This window comes from Rhipicephalus sanguineus, chromosome 11 (genome assembly GCF_013339695.2).
Source record: "Rhipicephalus sanguineus isolate Rsan-2018 chromosome 11, BIME_Rsan_1.4, whole genome shotgun sequence".
NCBI classification, from domain to species: Eukaryota; Metazoa; Arthropoda; class Arachnida; order Ixodida; family Ixodidae; genus Rhipicephalus; species Rhipicephalus sanguineus.
This window is the reverse complement of record NC_051186.1, coordinates 104,294,166-104,316,400: the sequence shown is the minus strand read 5'-3', so window position 1 is coordinate 104,316,400 and position 22,235 is coordinate 104,294,166. Positions and strand designations below refer to the sequence as shown.

Here is a 22,235-nt window from a genome sequence, read left to right as displayed (position 1 = left end):
TAGACCCCTCGTAGCCGCGATCACGAACGGATTCGATAACAAGTCCTCTCCAACTGCTGGTGCTCACTGATCACCGTGATGATGACCTTCTTCGAGAACTGTCAAAAACCCCTTCCACAAGAGTTCGTGAAACGTGCGTGCGTTGTCTGTCATAAGGGACAAATATTAGCATAACAACTAAAACGCAGCTGTAACAATTGCAACTGAGTGTAACACACGTGCAGGGTGCCTGCGCGTGCCACTCGGCTGTGCTTATATCTAAAGAAATTTTTCTGAAGAAAGCTTAGTTGCGAGTAGCGCCTGTCCTGTGCACCTGTGCTCCTTCTTTGTCCTGTTCGAATCCGTGCTATCCAATATTGAAGAACATAAGCACTGCATATCAGCTTCTCGTGTCTTGTGTTGGTAACGCCTATGTTGCTGTTTGCATCGTTGCGCAACAGTAAACGACTGGTTATATAACACATGTGCGACTCTCCAACATATATGTGTGTGTATACCATTTACACATTTCTCTACCATCATTCTGTCACGTTTTGCTCAATGTAAAAATTACGCCACAGTCACTTCCCCGCGCATGCTTCGCATAACACGGCAGATCCCACGGTACGTGGGATCTGCCGAATTTTCAACCCTTTCGGCCCTCACACAACATTTGCCCTAGCACTTCAAAAGTGAAACCAAAACTACTCAATCTTGGGGGAGCAATTCTTAAATGATCCCCATTGCGATTGACACTAAGGTTGTGGCATGTTTGCGGAGCTGGGAACCATAAAGAAGAGGAAGCTCGACCTAAGTCATGGGTGACGCCGAGGCGGGAGGCGCATAAGCGCCATTTTCCGGACGACGTACCGAAGCTATTCCAAGGAGTATCACACCTCACAAATAAGACGTTGGTTCCCATTTTGTGCACTCTAGTGAGTAGCAGGAATAACGAAGCAATTTTAACACGAAAGTGTTTTAAGCCAGGGTCCACGAAGACTTCAGTGACGTATTTCCGTCACGGAAATGACGTCGAAAAAATTTACACGATCAGACGGCAAAGAAAAATGTCCCGTCAACGGGCATCGAACCCATGACCGCTCGGTCTTCAGCAACAGATGCCGAGCACGCTATCCACTGCGCCACGGTTTTTTTATCATGGTATTGAATAGAATGCGTATGAAATCAGTTCACATTTTTTTATCGTGGTATTTAATAGAATGCGTATGAAATTAGTACACGGTATCACAACAGCCTGTAACACAGAGTTACACTACTACAGTCACTTAGCGACAATGAAAGTACAAGCACTGCCACAAAAACAGGAAGACTAGCTTATAGTCCTTCATTCCAGGGAGAGTTCTTCATCAGGTGCTGCACAGAAAAGGTGGCGAGGCTAAGCACCTCGCCAAGATTGTGTACCATTCCGGTCTGAAACTAAGTTCGTCGTAAACTTCTTTTAAATTATTAACCATTCGAGTGAAATGTATACGTGATGAGATGATCGGCTCTGCGTTACGGGCCTGCATTCGCGTCTTCCACAAACTGTGCATACCAATAACAAAGAACATATCGTACGGCACTTCATCAAGAGGTGTTGGCATCAAGTAACGAATAGTGTACGAATTGATTTCAAATTCTTTCTGCAGAGTTGGCTGAAGGACATCCCAGAAAAGAATCGCATCTTTGCAGCTCACGAAGCAATGCTCTATTGTTTCAGGTACATCGCAGAGACGGCAGTTGACCGACGATACAAAAATGCCTTTTGTTTATAACAATGTTTTTACGGGGAGTGTTTCAGAATGGAGTTTATAGAAGAATGCTTTTGAATTGGGAGATATATACATTTTTTGCACTCGTTTCAACACATCATGGCCTGGAAGATCAAATTATGATGATCGGTACAGCGGAGGAGGGAATAGCATAGATATTAAGTCCTTATATAGTGTTTTGCGTGATACAGTTTGCAAATATTCTGTTGAAAATCGGGCTTTAAGAAACCGAACAGCAAAGTAAACTTCCTCCATAAATCCCGACAGGCATGGGCGTGCGGAGAAGTTTGAGGAAACAACCAAGTCAGGGAAACAATTAACAAAATTAACTTGCAAGAACGAACGAATGATGGGATGGGAACTGTCACGGAAAAAGAAGAAGCGTGAAACTGTTTGCAATAGATACAAATGTATTAAACCCAAACCACCGTCACTAACTTGTCTGAAAATGTTGTCACGACGCATGGGCTCAAAAGTCGAAGACCATATGAAAGTTGCAAATATACAATGGAAGCGTTGCACGTAAGACCTAGCACAATGAATAAGCTGCAGCACATAGTAAAGCTTTGTTGCTAAAAAGTAGTACAAGCTTCGGCTCTCCCAAAACTGCGCCACGGTCACAGACTCTAGAGCCTTTACAAACGCGCCTTTGATATCTACTACTATCCCGGTCGGCTAGGGAGCCTACATGACAGCCTGTTCATGTAGGCTCCCTACGGTCGGCGGGGTGGTGTTGCCCTCTGGGAGCGGCAAAGTAGAGTAATTCATCATTACTGTGGCTTCCGCGATTAGTACCCGCAACGCGTTACACGTTCGTCCCGTTCGGCGCGTTTACAATAGAAGTGCAATTTTGTCAATGCCTTAACACACCGAGAGGTGGCGACCTTAACGCAAGCGTCGTAAGAGCGTCGGCCTCGCTCATAGCGTCACGCTAATCAAACCAAAAATAGCTCTGCGACGCGCGCCTGCCTCACCTGGCTGTAACACCGCGTTCCCCGCCTACGCGCTCGCACCGAGAAAAACTACGGCTGGGCTACCGGGGCGGCACGATGCGCTTTGCGTTTCCCTCTAGTGCGGCCGTGGTGTTCAATCACATTTTAACATGCCGCAGGATGGCGACCAAGTTCTGCGTTCAATATGCGACGCTCTTCTGGCTATCACACCTCGTTCTCTGATTACATTTTCACCGTTAACTACTACAGCTACCACAAGGGTTTGTTTAATCATTTATCATGGAAGTTAGTCGTCGGGATGGGAATGTACCACCAATCATCAAAGTGGCTACATCCACGTTAAACGGTGCTATAATAATAATAATATCTTGGGTTAACGTCCCAAAACCACGATATGATTACGAGGGACGCCGTAGTGCAGGGCTCCGGAAATTTCGACCACCCGGGGTTCTTTAACGTGCACCTAAAGCTAAGTACACGGTAAACGGTGCTATAGCTGCCACACATCAATATACATTGTGGAAACTTTCTGATATCAATGTACAGTAAACATTCAGTTACTTCTGTAAGGGCACGCTTTACTTTCGTGTTATTCCGATTCCAATGACGGAGGTATCAACCATCTTTTTCTCATTTCACAAGCACTGAGGCCTGATGACATAATTTGACGCGATGTTTATTAATCGGTAAATATTTGCACCACTGGATCAATTTATCGTTTGTGGTCTTCCGAGGTCCTTATTAATAGGAAACCACGCACAAGAAAGGTCTCCGGCCAAAATAAAGAAATCCAGGGCTGAGAATGGTAAGATGGTTAACTTTCGCTGTTTGATCTTATGTAATCTTGCGGGCCACCTCGCTATTCATTACAGAAACTGTGGGTGCCTCCCCATGTATTCGTAGTGCAGTGTCATAGGGCGAAGCACAGCGCAGACAACACGGGAAATCATCGAGGCGGCGAAGATAGCGAGTTTGGGGGGCTTGTGTGTGAGCGCGCCGTCAATAGAGCCGACAAGAAAGGAATTTGATTTCTTAAAGCTGATAGGAAGGGTGACCTGAGGGGGATGGTTGCGTCCACATGGCCTGTTAATCTTGTAAATATATATTTTTTGTACTATCATGCTTTCGTTGTCTACACGTATTCAACATGTGTCATAATTGTGTTCAACATGTGTCGATAATTGATGATCTTGTACGGATGTGCCTGCGTGCGTTGCTTGGTTTTCCCTATATTTTCACGTCTCTGCTTCGTAAATAAAACATTTGTTGGAAGTTAGCGGTGCGACCACGTCGTCTCTCTTGTGTCCCTGTCCCTTCGGTGCGCTATAGGTGTTAAGATGGATTAACAACATGCCCAAGCTCACGTTCTTTCACGTTACGACAGGTAGCACTCAATGTCAATTAAATCCTCCTCGAAAACGTCAGGTCAGCATACTAACACTGAACGACATGGATAGGCAACTTCAAAGTCATCTCGAGGGCTCCTACGCCGTACTGGTCGGCAAATTCGGTTATAAGCTATTAATCTGCGGATATTGGTATAAGAAAGCGTTCCGACATCACGTCGTTATAGGAAAGGTTCGCTTATAGGAAAGGCCCGCCACACGCGACAGACATTGTGCAGTTAGATCGGCGCTTATTCGTTCCGTGCTATCACCTTTTAGCGCGTTATTATTCAGCGTAACATAGCCACCTTACCCTGGTGGACACGGGCCCACAGCTGTCGATAGATAACTTTGTCGTCCAATCGCACGCAGTGGCTAGCCATTGCATGCACATGCTTATTTCAGCAATGACCGATGAACGGATTGCTGCAACGGCAATCCCTTGCTAATGCTCACTTATCCAATATCCTGCGGCAGTGTCAATGCGAAGGAACTGTCGATTAGTAAGTATTCAACACTCCAGATCAGCTGCGCGTATCAAGCACGAGAACAGACCTGCCGCAGAAGTGCACCAGCAGTGGCGCCACTAGTGGAGTTTTCGCTGTTCCTGAGGAATTTTACTACAAATATAACACATCTTCTACTATACCAGCTTTATCGAAACAAATAATGGTACGCCAAGATCAATATATCCTCCAGCCTCGCTTCACCAAAGGGCATTTCGCTTCGCCGAAGGCCACCTCGAAAGAAGACACCGAATTGGAGTCTCTCCTGTTAAGGCTGAAGCAGATGTCCTTGAACATCGCCCAAATGGCAATCGAGCATTGAGCGCAAATTGAGGCAGCCTACTTCAAAACGATAGCACCCGGGCTTCAGAAATAACGAAACACAATACGCCGTTTCCTGGACAAAAGAGAAACACCAGATAAAACCCTCAGCTTGGGTATTTTAGCAAACCTGTGGAGTTCCAAGCTCAGTACAAACATATCAAGAAGAGCATCAGTGAACAGCATACGACTAAACAAAGCCTCACTAATTCACGCTAGACAAGAGTGAAAAGTCATCCATCAGCTATCATTTCGTCGTGAGCAAAGTTCTCGCCTCTTACGAACAGAGACTACGAATCTCTCCTTCACACGTACGCGCACACGTACGCGTACGAACGCTTCACACGTACGCGCAGTTGTCCGTTGCATCGGTGGCGCAGGAAAATGCCTCTTTGAAGGGACCAAAATTTCTCGTCGCGTCAGTGCACGTCCTCGAAAACTTTGCCTTTGATGTGTCCGTCCAACAATTACCGTGGCAGAAGGTGGCGAAAAAGACTTGCGCTGGGCTGTATTCGCTCAAACCTTTGAGGCGCAGGTCGGAGGCCTCGTCTTTGAACCGCAAATAGGTCGTGTAGGCGGCATCCAACGCGGGAAGCCACGGAAACGTTCTCTCGGCATCCCGGACATCGGAACACCACGAGGCATTCCAGAAGGACGACGTGGCAGCAGACTCCGATGGTGCCATCATGTTGTCTCCGTTCAATAGGTGCGCCAGCATGTCGACAGCCCTGAAGATTCCTTCCGCATAGATAAAGCCGAGCCCGCCGTAGAACATCGCGCTCGTCGCCTCGCCATAGTAAAACGGAGGTCTAAGGGCAGCAACGGAGATGGAAATCACGTTCAGCACGGGATTGTAGTGGGTCACAGCACTCCCAGCAAACGCGAATACTTCCGAAGCAGCGACGTAGTCCCCGATGGCCACTGCTGCTTGCTTATCCCTGTTGTATATCTGCAAGCGGCTCCATTCCCATTCGGCGTAAAAGCCGTCGTCGCTCCCATTGTACGGCTTGCCAAAGTACTCCTCGAATCCGCCCGGTCTTCCAAAGTCGTCCTCGGGCCAGATGACAGTGGACATACTTTCCACAATAGCGGAGAGTGCTCGTCTCGTCTCGGCGTTGAGCTTGGAATACGCGCGCAGTTTCTCGACCACGACAGATCGGATGTGTTCTAGTCGAGTGGTGATGGCGAGTCGTGATTCCGTCGATAACATCGCCTTGTTGATGGATGCCAGAAGGGCGTTGAAGACAGTGTCCACGTGGTAGAAGCATATGAGACGCTGAAAGTACGCACCTTCCGGAATGTTGTTCACGGAGGACCGCAGTACAGTGCTGACGGTGGTGCCCAAGGCTTGCACAAACCACCATACAGTGTGGAAGAAGATCTCTTGCGCGGTGTGCGAGGCGAATGCGGAGTCTACGGCTTTGATGAGCTCGTTGTTCGTAGCCAAGACAAGGTCGTTCTCGGTGATGTCCTGCGCGCGAGTGCCGTATACGGATCGAAGCGCTCTGACCCAGTCCTTCGCGCTCAGATTTCTGACGAGCTTCGGCAAGCTTCCGATCTGCACAAGCATTGGCTGAGGGAGCCGATCATTGATCGCAGAGGCCAGCTCGTGAAATATCTGTCCCTGCACGACGCCACTCCTCGTCGTCAAGAAGGTCTTGAAGGACTCAGACGGAGGTCTGAGCGTGAACAGCGTGTCCATTAAAAAGTACGTGTACAAGGAATAGCCGTCCTGGTACTTAGATAACGTCTCGTGCGCGAAACGTCCAAGAAGTGACGGTGTGGACGGTCTTAGCAAGACGGCTCTATCTCGCTGAAGACGCGCCGAAGGTGCTGCCGGGAGCAAGTGGACGTGGAACCACAGCGGTAGCGCCCAGACGACGGAGAGCTCCAGGACGACTGCCAGGGCTTTGCCGTTGTCAACGATTTTCTCTGGCTCCCCAGGCGTGGGCCACGCGAAGCTTCGTTCACTTACAAAAGCCGTCAGCATTCTCACGGCGTTCTCTTCGTCGGTGGTGCTCGACATGCACCGGCGCATCATGCTGAGAGGCCTGTTGATCACCGCGTGCCGGTCGAAGTCACCGAAGCTCAACTTAACGACGGACGCGAACCACTGCAGAATGGCTTGGTCCGTGACCGAGCCATTGACGTGCCGAAAGTCGTTCGACCAGCCGGAGCACACGAAACAACCGAAGCTTTGGCAAGGAGATGAATTGCGGCCGGTGTCGATGCCCAGCGCATGGACATGTTCTATACAGTCTGGCGTGCCGCACAAGTAAGCCACTCGGCCGTTTGCGTTGAGACCCTGGTACAAAGCGAACAGCACCAGTGCCAGAAGGACCGCCAGGAGTGCAGCTGCTCCAATGAATGCTCTTCGGTGAAACCGCGGGTGTGTGACGGTCACTTTCTCCTTCTTGGGAGACACTTGCAGCAGGTCTTCGAGTCGGGGCTGCTGCTCGCGGCGTAGGGAGAAAATGAATGGTCGAAGTATTAGCAACGTTCGAGTCAATGCCTAATCGCCGAAATGTTGGTACGTTCGCCCTCCCGAGCCCATCTGTCGAGCCTATGCATGAGTGCGGCATTCGGCACGCAGCCTTTTTTGAAGAATGCCTTATGTTTCAACAACTTCCAAGGAAGATTCAATGCCGATTTCAGCAATTAAATCCAATTAATCAAACGGCCACGATATCATCAATACCATGTCATGTATGTCATCATACGCGTCGCATGGATGGCACAATATTCATGTCATGAGCTTTTGTTCATCCTACACTAATGTTACATCATGCTAATTTTGGTGCAATTGAAGTAAATAAAATGTTGATATTACGAAGTAATTAAAGCCACGTCGCTGTCATCCATTCCCTCTTCCCCGAAAGCTTTTTGCATATAACTTGATTTTGCACTGCCTCAATGATCGGAGGCATCGCAACTTTTCGCACGTCACGTGGTTTTGCAGCACTGCCTCCGAGATCTGCCCACGCTTGATATGTGATGACGTCATCATGTAACGTTTTGGTGACGTCACGATGACGTCATATATTGGCGCACCCGTGACGTCATTGTGACGTCGTATTATGACGCCATTGCAATATTTTTTGCTGACTCCACTGAATATCAGTCTTCGCGTTGGCTGATACATCTAAGGCTGCTGCTTTAAGAATGGCCTAGCGCACAGGAAACTATGGCAGTTCCAGACACTTGTAGCCCTTTTTGGCCTGAACAATATCCCCACCACCACTTTTCAAAGCCTTGCCTCGCCACAAAGGCGGACATGCGGGCAGGCGGTGCCGTGGACGGGACTGATACCGACGACCGGCGTTAAATATAGAAACATTTACTGCCGCTGAAAGCACTTCCTGGCACGGTTTCTGACGGATGAATTGCGCAATTATCCCACAAGATTTCAATGCAATAAACGACCTCTGCACACACGGCGTGGCCACCAGCACCCCAAACAGCAGAATGCGCAGGTGTGGTTTAACACGGTCCCCAATCTCACCTCTCCCGTAGGCATGCCTCTGCCGGTGCCCTGTCTGCGACGTCCCGAAGTGAACCGCAGTGTGGAACGGGTAAATGCGGAGCGCCGAGACTCAGCGGCGGCGGCGGCCTGCCTCACTGGCGTCCTCGCGGTACTCCCTGGTTCCTTCGAGGTGGACGGAGCAGTGTCCCTCGTCACGGCGACGGCACTGGGGTTGTCGGGAGCTGCACGGAGCGGCTCACGATTATAATGTGACATGTAATCAGGTATAAAGCTGAACATTTTGACAGATTTGCCTGTCTGGTTGGGTTAATTAATTAAGACTTTCAAAGGGCTCCAACCAAAAAATGGGTTTATTTCCCGACGTTTCGGAATCAACTTCTCGCGCTCACCAATGCGATCACTCTCCACGTACCTGCACCGGATAATTTCACCCCTAACCGGAAAGACCGCGTCTCATGTGCGCAACGCGGAGGACTTCGTCGGACTGACATCAAAGCTACGGCTAGAGAACGACGATTGCCTCGTATCGTTTGATGTGGTGTCTCTGTTCACCAGCATACCGATACAACTGGCAGTCACCGTAACCCGGGATGCCTTAGAACGCGACAGTGCTCTGAACGAGAGAACCCGTTTGAGTGTGGACGAAATCTGTCGACTCCTGGAACTCTGCCTATCAAATACGTATTTTTCCTTTAAAGGCGAATACTACAGGCAGACAAGAGGAGCACCAATGGGAGCCTCAATCTCCGTGACCGTGGCCAACATCACCATGGAAAACATCGAAGAGAGAGCCCTGAGCACCTTTGCACAGAAACCCAAAGTGTTCTTCAGGTACCTGGACGATTGTTTCTGCATTATAAAGACATCGCAGCTCACCAACCTACTCAGCCATCTAAATTCCATAGAACCGGACATTCAATTCACTTGTGAGCGCGAAAAAGACGGATCCCTTCCATTCCTTGATTTACTAATCAAGCGAGTGGGAGATTCCCTAAGTTTCTCAGTCTACCGCAAACCTACGCATACAGGCCGCTACCTGCACTTTAATTCAAATCACCCTGCAAGCCACAAAACATCAGTAGTCAACACTTTGGTGAGAAGAACGGAAACGCATTGCACGTTAGAATCAGACAGAAGGAAAGAAAGAAACACCGTGTTCAACGAACTCCAAAAAAACGGCTACCCGCCCCATTTCATTCGGAAAGCAATCCGGCGACAAAAAAGAAAAGTACTTCCAACGGATCCCCCAGCGTCGCCGCCTTCTCAGAAGCGAATCTCTCTCGCCTACGTGAAAGGCACCAGTGAAGCCATAAGCAGACTCCTAAAGAAGGAAGGCATAACGGTCGCACACAAGCCAACCAACACAATAAATCTTCTGCTACCGAAACCTAGGGACCTTCCACCAAGAGAAAGAGCGCAAGGCGTCGTCTACAAAATCAAGTGTTCCGACTGCCAGGCCGCATACATTGGCGAAACAAAAAACTTGACTGAAAGAATTAAAGAGCACAAAAACGACGTCAGGACGTTCTCAAGACAACGGAACCCCCTTGCAGAACACTCGGAAGATGCCGACCATAAGATCGACTTTGAAAAAACCGAAATCCTAACAACAGAAACTAACCAACAAAAACGGCTGTTATTGGAGTCATGGTTCATTCAAAACACCGAAGGCAACTTAAACCGATGCAAAGGAAACCTGCCGTCAGTATACATTCACGGACTAGCTAGAGCAAGAAAAACAAATTCAAACGAAGTCGCAAGTGAGCAAAACCGTCCCCGGCCGCCCCCAGCCCATCAATCCCACGCAACCACGCCAACCGCGGCAACCGCAACCCCCTCGACACTCTCACCACCAAAGAAGACGCGCCTTCCCTCCTTCTCCACAGCTGGTTCGAAAGAGAAGTTAAGAGCTGCACCTCGACCCGTCCGCTGTCACTCCCCCTGAAGAAGGAATCGAGTTGATTCCGAAACGTCGGGAAATAAACCCATTTTTGGTTGGAGCCCTTTGAAAGTCTTAAGTAATCAGGTATGCATGAATGGCTATTGGGGCGCCATATTCTCCAATTTGTGTGTGCGTGTAGGGGAGGATACGTGTGTGCGTGGTTGCGTGCTTGTGCGAGTGACGAGTGAGTGAGAGAGTGAGTATTTGTTTGTACGTGTGCGTAGTATTTCATTGTGTGTTTTGAAGCGTATGTGTACATGCTATTTTTTTGTCTAAACTCGGCGCTACATCCTCTCTCGCTGTAACGGATCGTCAATGAAGTGCCCTTAACTACGCGGATCGTGTATACTGTGCATCACGTCCTACACACACGTAATGGTTGGATTATTTTGGCTTTTATGCCGATAGAGAACCTCATGCTTCACGGCTTGCCCTTCCAGTCAGTGCTCTAAATGAGTACACAAAAAAACCTTCGATGCAGATATCCAAAACTTGCGCCAAGAGGTAGATACTCCGTGTTCCCAAATGTACTAGTATCACGCGACAGCAATGTCATGTGGTGTACTAAAGTGGTGACGTAAGCAAACCGATGTTCCGCGTGTTACAGTTTACACTTGCGTCTCCACTTAGGACACCAGTCCTACCGAAACGCGCATCTGCGTCCTCCCACCAGCTTGAGAGAAGGGCAGCATGGGATAGTTGGTGATTTGTAATCGACATATTTGCACAGTGCTACGTGGACGAGGACGTATGAAAGGACACAACACAGGCGCTGACTTCAACTGAATTTTGTTAGCGAAAACGCTAGAAATATATACAGCTGATAACACCAGCACACATCAGCACAAACGCGCAAACCTATTTCATCAAAGCTAGGTTCGCGAATTCCTTTTTGGTTTGGGCAACTGATGGCATGCTTACACCACAATAGAAGCTAATCAATACAAGAGAAGCTAACCAAATCAAACAGCTGGGTGACTTCTGTGTAAGCATGCGATCAGTTGCCCTAACCAAAAAGGAAATCGTGTATCTGGCTTTGATGCAATAGGTTTGTGCGTTTGTGCTGATGTGTGCTGGTGTTATCAGCTGTATATATTTCTAGCGTTTTCGCTAATAAAATTCAGTCAGCGCCTGTGTTGTGTCCTTTCATACGTCCTCGTTCACGTAACGCTGTGCAAATATGTCGATTACTCCGACCAGCATTTCAATAAAGTGGAGAGCGCTGTCAGGATCATCTTGGTGATGCTGGTTTCTTCCAGTGAAGCGGTGAGATCTTCAGTGCACTCGAAAAACTGAAGACATGGCTGACGTTTACGATGGGGGATGAATAGCTAAGCTCCATGGCTCAGGCGTATGTTCATTAAGAGATTCTAAGCGTCATATTGTCGCCATATCTTAAAGGAGTTGAATGTCGGGCGAGTTGGTGTTTGGACAATAATATCATCGTAAGCAGCATGACGAAACCGACAACAAAAATGTATGCTGTTGCACTCAATGTGAAAGGCGTAGGAAGTGCGGAGCAGTGATTCGCCTGCTCTTCAGCGACGCTCGCGTTCACGTGCAAGCGAACGCTGGTGTTGCAAACGCGCAGCCTTCTGGGCGTAAATCGCGGGAAAGAAAACCTATATTTGTGATGTAGTGGCGCCCTCTCCCCTTCTCCTCTCGGTATTCCTGACCATCACATCACTCCTCATCACTTTCCCTTTCCACACCCTTTGCTATACTATGCTATATTAAACTATGCTACGATTTAGCCTTCCCCTCCTTTCCTCTTCCTTCCTCCTCCTCTCACTCCCCTTTCTCACGTCCTTGTTATGATATTCACAAAACATGCCCAAGCATACACGCTTTCAACGCATACTATCATACACACGGCTATGCTTCTGTCCGTCGTCCTCACCCTCACATCCTTCTTCCTGACACTCACTTCCCTTTTCCTCCCCCTTGTTATACTACACTATACACGACTACGCTATGCTATGCCTTCCCATTAAAATACTTAAAAAATGCCCATTAAAATACTTCAAAGCATGATTTTATATTTTTATATTATGGAAACTTTATAAAAAGTTTATACATAAAGAACTTTGGAGATGAAAATATTAAAAAAAGAAACTGAATGGTCGCAACAGCAAATTTTGTGTCCCCCCTCGTTATTTTTTTCTGGAAAAAACCAGGAGCATTTCAGCGCCTTTCCTCGTATTCTAGTTTCTTTCTTTTGTTTTTTAGGTTCCACATCCGTAAGCTTTCCTTTCATTAGAATGAGACCTTTACTGCGTGCAGCCCACCCACCTCGCACCGGGCCCTCGTCGAGCGGTTTTCCGTCGGTGCCTCCGGTTCGCCTTCCCTCACCGGGCATCTCTGGGGCGTCCATGGCTTTGTCCAGGTCCGATGTAAGCAGGGCCGGTTCTTCCTTGAGCGTCTTCGGCATGTGTGACGCTTCGCTCGGTGTTCCACTACAGATCGCGTGGCCTGCACCTGTCCGTCTCGGTTCACCAGGCTGCTCGGGAACGCCAGCAGTGGCATCGGTAGCGGTGACGGCGACGAACGGTGCCGTCACGAGTTCCCGATCGCTGGACGAGTACGGAGGGATAACTCCCGACGTGCGCTGCTGCCTCCGAACGGCGCCGCGACTTCGATACGCCGAGGACAGGTCGTTCGCTTCGTTTGGCTTATCCGGGGCGGCAACCGTGCTCGACTGCCTTCGGCGATGTCGCGGTGGTTTTGTGGCCTCCTCCGCTGCCCGGAGGGAGTCGCCCGACCGCGAAGTCTTTTCCAAGTCCCGGTCGAACGAGTGACTAGCGCCGGTCGGCTCGACGTCACTGGCGGCGGCAGGTGGACGTTCGTTCCTGGAAGCCTCCTTCGCGATGCTTGAACGGCCTTGTCGAGAGAGCTTCTTGGACATGGTTGCAAGTCGGATACAGTTGGGCAAATCGACCGCGACCGATTGCTTCTTCTTCTTAATGAACGAGCATAGCGCGTGACGGAACGCGCTGCGCGTAATAATGATGATGATGGTGACCTCTTACTAGTGGCGCTTACCCACAAAGGGGGATAGGCCAAGAACCGGGCGGCAGGATCTTTGAGGTAAATACTTATTAGGCTAAAGATCAACGTTGTAACTTTCGACTAAAAGAGAGAGAAAAGAATATTTGAAAATTCTTCAGAGCACACGGTCAGATTATCAGGTGTGATGTTTGACGGATTTAACAACGGTTGGAATTAGTAATGAAACTAAGCCAATATAAACTAGCATGGTAATCTTTTTGTTTCCTGTATGTAATTAAACACTGCAGAGCGGACCTCCCTGTGGCTATAACCTAATGTAATGCCACCAAATGATAAAATTTGCGGAACATTGATTTGTAATCCCAACTTTTGAAGGGGAGTGACGAGGCATCTTTTTCTCTGATTAGAATACCGGTGACAGAATAAAAAGTAAGGCTCTATTGTCTTTATTTCACCGCAAAACTGACATAACGGAGACGCGCTGAGTCCAGTTTTGTGTAAGTAATAATTCAACTTCGGAATTCTGCAGCGTAGTCTGGTGAAAGTAACTTCTACTTGCCGTGATACACACCACTGCTTATTCCAGCAAAATCTTAGATGTGCGAAGTCGCTGAATTGATCCCATGAAAATTTGCCTATTTCATTAAGTAGACACGCATTTCAAAATATTACTGCTGTCGCATAAGCAGTATCGGGTATAATCGGTGTAATGGGTCCCCTTAAAGATATAGTAAAGTTTCGATGGTCCTTCGTCGTCGTCGATCACGGAGATCTTCGTTGATGATCGGCAGCGATGATGCATTCACACGTAGGCAGCAGTGGTGGTTAGATGAATTTAGTAGTTTATGTGAACGTAAAATAATGGATACAACTGAGCTAGAAATATACAAAAGATTAAACAGGAATAACACACAGTCTCACTCTTCTACTTATTGAAGAAGTTAGAGCCCAGACTGTCTTACGTTGCACGGCCGCTAGCCTCACTGATCTATCAACACATGATTTCAGCCCAGGCTAGCCTTACGTACATAGTACGGAGCCTCACCGATCTATCAGCAATGCTGATTACAGCCCAGACTGTCTTGCCGCACTCGTGCAGCTCAATATCTCCTGCCAAGAACAAAGAAAATGGGCGGTGGCCGCTCTTGGTCCATCCCTGGACCACGGCGGCCAACCAGAGCGTAAGTATTTCTTGGCCTCCGCCCACCGGGCAGGGCCTAAACGGAAAGCCCAGATATTCCGAAAAACACTGCTTTCCTCCTTTCTCTTCCACGCATGTTCATTCACGGTGTCAGGAGCCAACACCACGTGCGCAGAATTTATCGCTTACACGTTCCACTCCTCGGCCAGCAAGCAGGCCGTCGCCTGCGACTCGGCGCGAACATGACACCACAGGGGGTATTCTGCAGTGTGTCCCCGTGGCCGGTAGATGCCTTCAAACAGCGCGGCCAGCGCCTCGGACCCAGTCCGTGTTTTGACCGGAATTCCTGGAGCCCGAAAACCAGGCCTCCGCGGCTCTGGGCCAGATGTCACGTCCAAACGGGAGGCAGCACGCACTTGCCCGCATGGCGCCACCGCAGACGGCTCGACCGTCCTGAACGCTCCCAAACACAGCGGGAGACGGCGCAGACCCCTCTCGGCCTTCCGCGAACTCGCGGTTCATTCCTTGGCGCGAAAACCGCAGCCACCATCGGCGTGCTAGCTAAAGGGCCTCTGCCCTCTCTCCTGAACGGCTCGCAGCCATAGAGCGGCCTTACACGCCCCTCCTAAAGAGTATACTGGGCTCTAAACGTGCTCAGCTATACTACAAATTAAACAAAGGCCGCGGAAGCATTACGTCCGAGCTCCATGAAAAATTATTTACAGATCCATGAAAAGCAGCCTTTTCGTGCGGAATAACGCTGAGAATGATACACTCAATAAAGCATACATGTAAAATGGGCTATACAGGCAAGGTAACACGACATATTTCATTTCACTATAAAGCACAACACTCGCAAAGAAACAAAAAAGAAATCTAGTATGCACGTGGCACAAGCGCTCTAGATACAGCTACATATATCTACAAAGAGTCCAATGCACCACGAAGAGTTCCGTGCAGTTCTATAGTTCAGCACACACCACACTTGAGGTGAACGGGAACATTCACGCCCGTCCAAGCTAGCATGGCTCGTTATTGAGCTGGCTCCCATGAGCCATTCTGAAGCCTTGACAGTGCATCCGCATTGGCATTATGCGCGCCTTTCCGATGGCGCACCGTGCCATTGTATCGCTGCAATGAAAGTGCCCACCTAGCTAGCTTTGCTCCCTGCGGAGTGCTGGTGGTCAGGTAGGACAGAGGGTTATGATCAGAGACCACATTCACCACTGCTCCAAAGAGCCAATAGTCAAATTTCTTGAGCGCCCATATTATTGCAAACGCCTCCCTTTCTATCGTTGACCAGCGCCCCTGTGTCGGGTTAAATCGATGGCTAGCGAACGCTATCGGCTTTTCTTTCCCGTCTGCCGACATTTGAGTCAAACAGGCTCCGGCTGCCGTGGCCGACGCATCCGTGAAGAGCCAATATGGCTGATGAGGGTCAGGAGTGTTCATGGCGACAGCCTGGCACAACGACGTCTTTAAACTATCGAGCGCCTCCTGGGCATCTTCTCCCCATGGGATTTCATTTGGCACCCCCCGCCTAGTTAACGCTGTGAGCGGGCCCGCGACGTCCGCGTAGTTCGACACACACTCGCGGTAATACCCACAAAGCCCCAAGAGGCTTCTCACTTCCTTCTTTGTGCGCGGCGGTACAAGGCCTTTGATAGCAGCTATCTTTTCTGGGTCTGGGCCGTGAGTTCCCGAGCCAACCACATGTCCTAGATAACGGATATGTGTCTGCGCTACCTGGCATTTTTCAGAGCTTGCCCTCAGACCGGCATCACCAAGAATCCTAAGCACGGTGTCCACATGGCGAAGGTGTTCCTCCCATGTGTCTGAAAAAATTGCTATATCATCAAGGTACGCTGATGCATAAGCCTGGTGTGCTGACAGCAATGCATTAACCATCCGCTGAAAGGTAGCTGCTGAGTTCTTCAAACCGAAGGGCATTACCCTCCACGCGTACTGCCCATCGTGTGTCACGAACGCCGTGAGATATTCACTTTGGGGATCCATTGGCACCTGCCAGTACCCTCTCCTGAGGTCAACTACAGTTATGAAATTTGCGCGCCCCACTCTGAAAATTAGCTCTCGCGGATTAGTCATTGGAAAGGCATCCACGCGCGTGACAGCATTCAACGTCCTATAATCAATGCACATGCGCATTGACCCGTCTTTCTTACCCACACACACAACCGGGTGTGCGAATTCACTTTCCACTGGGTATATAAGCCCCAGATCAAGAAGTTCTCCAACCTGCCGACTAACCTCTTTCTTTAACAGCTCTGGAACTCGGTAAGGGAATGTCCTTTTGGGCTTACAACTATCCTCCAACTCAATACGATGCCGACCTACCTGAGCCATCCCAGGCTTTCCATCAAAAACACAGCGATGTTTCTGAAATACCCTCTCAATCTCCTTCCGCGCGTCAGGACGCAAATGATCCAGCTTTTCGGGGGGTATCACACTATCTCCATCTGCAGTAGGCACCGCCTGTGGCGCGTACTCCACATCACCAAACTCTTCGTCCTCTTCGAAGACCACCCCAACGTGGCTTACTCTAGCATAGTAGGGCCTGAGCCGATTTGCATGCACCACCGAGGACTTTCCGTCATTCATTTGTAGGCGATAAGAGTGTTCCCGCTCTTTACCTGTTACCGTGAACGGCCCCAACCACCTGGCCGCCATCTTTGTTGCCCTAGCTGTATCAAACAGCAGCACTTGGTCTCCAACATTAAATTCTTTACTTCGCGCCCTCCTATTGTACACTTCAGCATATCTGCCCTGGTGTGCAGTGCTTGTCAACTCCGCTACGCTCGCGGCAAGATCTAGTTGCTCACGCAGTTGTTGCAAATACTTCGATGGTTTCTCTCTTAGAGTTGCCGGCACAATTACTTCACCCGTCCAGGTCTGTTGCAAAATTGATAGAGGCCCGGTCGGGTTTCTGCCATACAACAGCCTGAATGGCGACACCCCTGTGGTGTCATGTGGCACTTCGCGGTACGCCCACAGCACAAATGGGACAAGCTTGTCCCAATTCTTTTGGTCACGTTCTATTACATGATACAGCATATTTTTGAGAACCCTGTTCCATCTTTCCACCACGCCATTGCTCTCGGGTTGTTCAGGGGTGGAAAACCTTGGTGAACAGCCCAATTTTTCCAACATCAGCTGTGTCATTTGTGACTTAAAGTTTGTGCCCTGATCAGAACAGACCATTTCCGGAACACCGGTGCGACTAAAAATTTCCAGTAATGCCTCGCATGTGGCCTTTGCAGTCAACGATCGGAGTGGCACCACCTCAGGCCATCTAGTGCAAAGATCAACGAGGCACAGGGCATATCTGTGGCCTCTCGCCGACGGCACATCGATAGGGCCGATGACATCTACATTAACCACCTGGAATGGGTGTTCCGGCCGCGTGAGTGGCGTAATGGGTATCTTGTCACTTTGCCTTCTATCAGACCGCGTCTGGCACTGATGGCATGTCTTACAATGCTCAACAATATCCCTTTCCATTCCTGGCCAAAAGAAACTATACTTTATGCGTTGCCTGGTCTTTTTCGACCCCAAGTGTCCACCCCATAAGGACTCATGCGCCAGCTCCAACACCTCGCTGCGCCTTTCAACCGGCAGGACTAACTGTCTGACCTTGACTCCCGCTAAAGAGTCCCGATGGTATAAGAGCCCGTCTGCCACAAACATGCCAGCTTTCTTTTTTCTTGCATCCTCCCATGACCTTCGAAGGCTATCATCTGAAAGCTGCTCAGCTCTAAATTGCTCTCGCTGATTAGTGACCTGATCGGCAAAAGCGGGACCACTTTCTCCCGATTCTTGAACCTCATCAACCGTTTCGCCACGGCCACAGTTTAAAACTGCTGTATCGCTGTCTTTCATTTCACTTGATCGAAGTCCCACTGCACTGACGACATGCGTAACACTTTCCCGTTCACTCCCATTGTCTTCTTGTGCATGCAGTAACTCCCAATCCTCTTTTGACAGCAGACAGTTAACTCCATCCGCGAGCTGGTCAGTAATAGCACACACCAGATCAACCTTCTGTGGTTGTCCCACCCTTCCCGGGTAGTTTAAAGCTATTGGCAATGTAGCCAAAGTTGCTTGGATGGTTTTTCCAAACGCCGACTGGAGCCTTACTGCGCCCGATGAATCCTTTACCCTTTGCGGAAGTATCCCTTCACGTATCACCGTTATTTCGCTGCCTGTGTCCAGCACAGCTTCAGTAGTTATGCCACCGCTCGTGATCGGGATAAGTTCCAGTTTCGACCGGCCCGAGCCAGCACTTCGCTCGAATACTTCCACCCTCGCACTCAGCACCCTTTCCTGCTCGGGTGGCGGTAACTTATCAACAATGGCGACATTATGGACTCTCTGTTTAGGCACAGTGGTCAACTTCGCATGCTGCTCCTTACTTGAGGCCTGAGGACAATCCCTAGCCACGTGACCCTGACCGCGACAAATGTAGCACCTTACATTGGCCTTTTCTATGCCGGCCTGCCTGGCTAACGGCGGAGCAGTTGGCACTCCAAGCGTCTTAGTTGCTCGACCCTTTCCTTTCGCCTGTTCAAAAGTCTCGAGAACTTTAGCGACCTCTACAGGTTTGAACCACTCTTCGCCCTCCCGCAAAAGAACATACTCTAGACCTTCCGGGCCCAAACTCGCCTTCATTCGGTCAGCGACCATTAGCTCAGCAACCGCTTCCTTAGTATCCGCATTACGAGATTGCAGGTAATACGCGAAGTACGTTCTGGCCCGAGAAGCGAACTGAGCCCATGTTTCTTCTCTTTTCTTCGTCACCTTTTGAAACCTGTCTAAGTACTCAGCTGGGGTGAGCTTAAGTTCATTTAGTACCGCACGTTTCACGATCTCATAATATCCACACTCCTCTTCACTCAAGCTACACAGCATATAGCGGACTCGCTCAGACAGCGCAGGCATTATCAAGTGTACTCGGTTGTCTTCCGGTACCTGGAAGGATGAAAACAGTTTTTCCACCTCATCGAACCACATCGGGACATCCGCGTCGCACGGCAACCTGTATGCCTTCAGCATTTTAGCGCATTGTGCTACTCCGTCAATGCCGGTATGGCGGCGGTCGTTCGTTCCCGACATCGAAGGCGACCTACTCGATTGCTCAATCTCTGCTCTGCGTAGGGCTACGCGTTCACATTCAAGCTGTAGGCGTACTTTTTCGAGCTCGAGCTGCAGGCATCGTACTGCCATTCCCTCTGGATCTGACCTATCCGGATCTTGTAGAGCGCCTAGCGCCCCACTACCACCTCCGGTGACCGACTGCTCAGACTCAGTCTCTCTGAAGCTCGGTAGCTCCTGCTGTCTCTGATCTTCTCTCTGCTCAGATGCACCATCCTCGCCCACACTAGACCCCACAGCGCTTGCCATTCTGCGCGTGATCATCTCTAGCCTCACAGAGCAACAGCCATGCCAACTTAGACAAAGCGTAAGGAATCCCGCTCACCCGTTTCTGCTGGGGGCCTCCGCTGTGGTTCGGCTCCCGACGACTTTCGATGGCGATGGGACTCGCTGGCACCTCCTTGCAGTCGGCGTCTCTGGCTCGATGGACACCTTGCAGTTGCTCTTCGTGTGGCTTGCCGATCCTGTCGGGCTGCGCCAGTAAAGTTTCGATGGTCCTTCGTCGTCGTCGATCACGGAGATCTTCGTTGATGATCGGCAGCGATGATGCATTCACACGTAGGCAGCAGTGGTGGTTAGATGAATTTAGTAGTTTATGTGAACGTAAAATAATGGATACAACTGAGCTAGAAATATACAAAAGATTAAACAGGAATAACACACAGTCTCACTCTTCTACTTATTGAAGAAGTTAGAGCCCAGACTGTCTTACGTTGCACGGCCGCTAGCCTCACTGATCTATCAACACATGATTTCAGCCCAGGCTAGCCTTACGTACATAGTACGGAGCCTCACCGATCTATCAGCAATGCTGATTACAGCCCAGACTGTCTTGCCGCACTCGTGCAGCTCAATATCTCCTGCCAAGAACAAAGAAAATGGGCGGTGGCCGCTCTTGGTCCATCCCTTGACCACGGCGGCCAACCAGAGCGTAAGTATTTCTTGGCCTCCGCCCACCGGGCAGGGCCTAAACGGAAAGCCCAGATATTCCGAAAAACACTGCTTTCCTCCTTTCTCTTCCACGCATGTTCATTCACGGTGTCAGGAGCCAACACCACGTGCGCAGAATTTATCGCTTACACGTTCCACTCCTCGGCCAGCAAGCAGGCCGTCGCCTGCGACTCGGCGCGAACATGACACCACAGGGGGTATTCTGCAGTGTGTCCCCGTGGCCGGTAGATGCCTTCAAACAGCGCGGCCAGCGCCTCGGACCCAGTCCGTGTTTTGACCGGAATTCCTGGAGCTCGAAAACCAGGCCTCCGCGGCTCTGGGCCAGATGTCACGTCCAAACGGGAGGCAGCACGCACTTGCCCGCATGGCGCCACCGCAGACGGCTCGACCGTCCTGAACGCTCCCGAACACAGCGGGAGACGGCGCAGACCCCTCTCGGCCTTCCGCGAACTCGCGGTTCATTCCTTGGCGCGAAAACCGCAGCCACCATCGGCGTGCTAGCTAAAGGGCCTCTGCCCTCTCTCCTGAACGGCTCGCAGCCATAGAGCGGCCTTACAGATATTGTGGCTAATGTGTCCGCCATCTTATTTTATTTTGCTTTACCTTTGTCTAAAATCTCTCACCCACTATGCAAGGGTGCCCGCAATTTCAAAATTGCTAGCTCGAACGTAACATTGAGGGAATCGATAGATAAATAAGATGAATAGAAAAGCAATGTAAGGGATGTCGAAATTCGCAATTTTCCTCGTTCGCATATGCAAGGTTGCCGTCATTTTGATCTCTTTCGTCAATTCTTATTGCCGCATCGCCAGCACCTCCGTGAGAAGCGCGGTTCTCTAGTGTGGCCAGCCGAATAGAGTCTTTACAGACTCTCTTCTCCTCTTTCATCCTTTCGCACCCTCTTTCTCCTTCCCAGGTACAGGGTGGCCAACCGAAGCTCCTCCTGGTTAACCTCGCTGTCTTTCTTCTGCCATTCTTTCTATCTCAGTCGAAGAAGACTAAGACGTTGACGTTGGAGACGCGTGCGAACTCGCCAGTGTCGCCTGAGAGCTTCTGTGTTTACAGAAAGAAAATCCAGCAGATCCCACGCCAATCAAGCCATTCATGTGATGACATAAATATCACTGTCGCATGATTGTCATGCATGGGTGCATGTGCATTCTGGTATATACCATGGTAATGAAGCGTACATTCTGGTATCTAAACTACAATCTATGACGTGTCCTCTATGTTCTTCACGCATTCATGTCATGCCATACCTATTTTGGTAAATATACAGTGAATGAAACGGCTGCGAACGCCATAGGAATGTGTCACGTAAATCATGCCGTACATGCTGTCCAAGTCATCGTTTTCGTTTTACGAACTGTAGTTTATGTTTGTCATATGGTCATGTCACGCCATGCCAATTTTAGTATGACAAGACATTTATTTATGCATTTATACATAAATAAAAATGAATACCTAGTGTTCCGCACGCGCAATGGTCCGTCGGTCGGAGCTCGTGCTCATGAACAGCTGACACTCTCGATATTCCAATTCATTGATGCCATGCACACGGTGGGCCAGAACGACGCAGTGTTCTCCTTATTTCTTACGATGCTGGTCGATGGCCTCATGCTG

General features: G+C 49.6%; 2 protein-coding genes across 2 annotated transcripts; both read right to left on the bottom strand.

The window, feature by feature from the left end:
• Nucleotides 1-5,256: 5,256 nt before the first annotated feature.
• LOC119375305 (neprilysin) lies at nucleotides 5,257-13,247 on the bottom strand. Its single transcript, XM_037645484.1, has 3 exons — nucleotides 12,635-13,247; nucleotides 8,419-8,621; nucleotides 5,257-7,368 (listed from the first exon to the last, which is right to left on the bottom strand). Exons 1-3 carry the CDS (start codon nucleotides 13,245-13,247, stop codon nucleotides 5,257-5,259), a joined length of 2,928 nt encoding a protein of 975 aa, XP_037501412.1.
• Nucleotides 13,248-14,677: 1,430 nt separating this feature from the next.
• On the bottom strand, nucleotides 14,678-21,074 carry LOC125756433 (uncharacterized). The gene is made up of 4 exons (XM_049411226.1): nucleotides 20,973-21,074; nucleotides 19,987-20,133; nucleotides 18,446-19,859; nucleotides 14,678-14,868 (listed from the first exon to the last, which is right to left on the bottom strand). Exons 1-4 carry the CDS (start codon nucleotides 21,072-21,074, stop codon nucleotides 14,678-14,680), a joined length of 1,854 nt encoding a protein of 617 aa, XP_049267183.1.
• Between the last annotated feature and the right edge of the window lie 1,161 nt (nucleotides 21,075-22,235).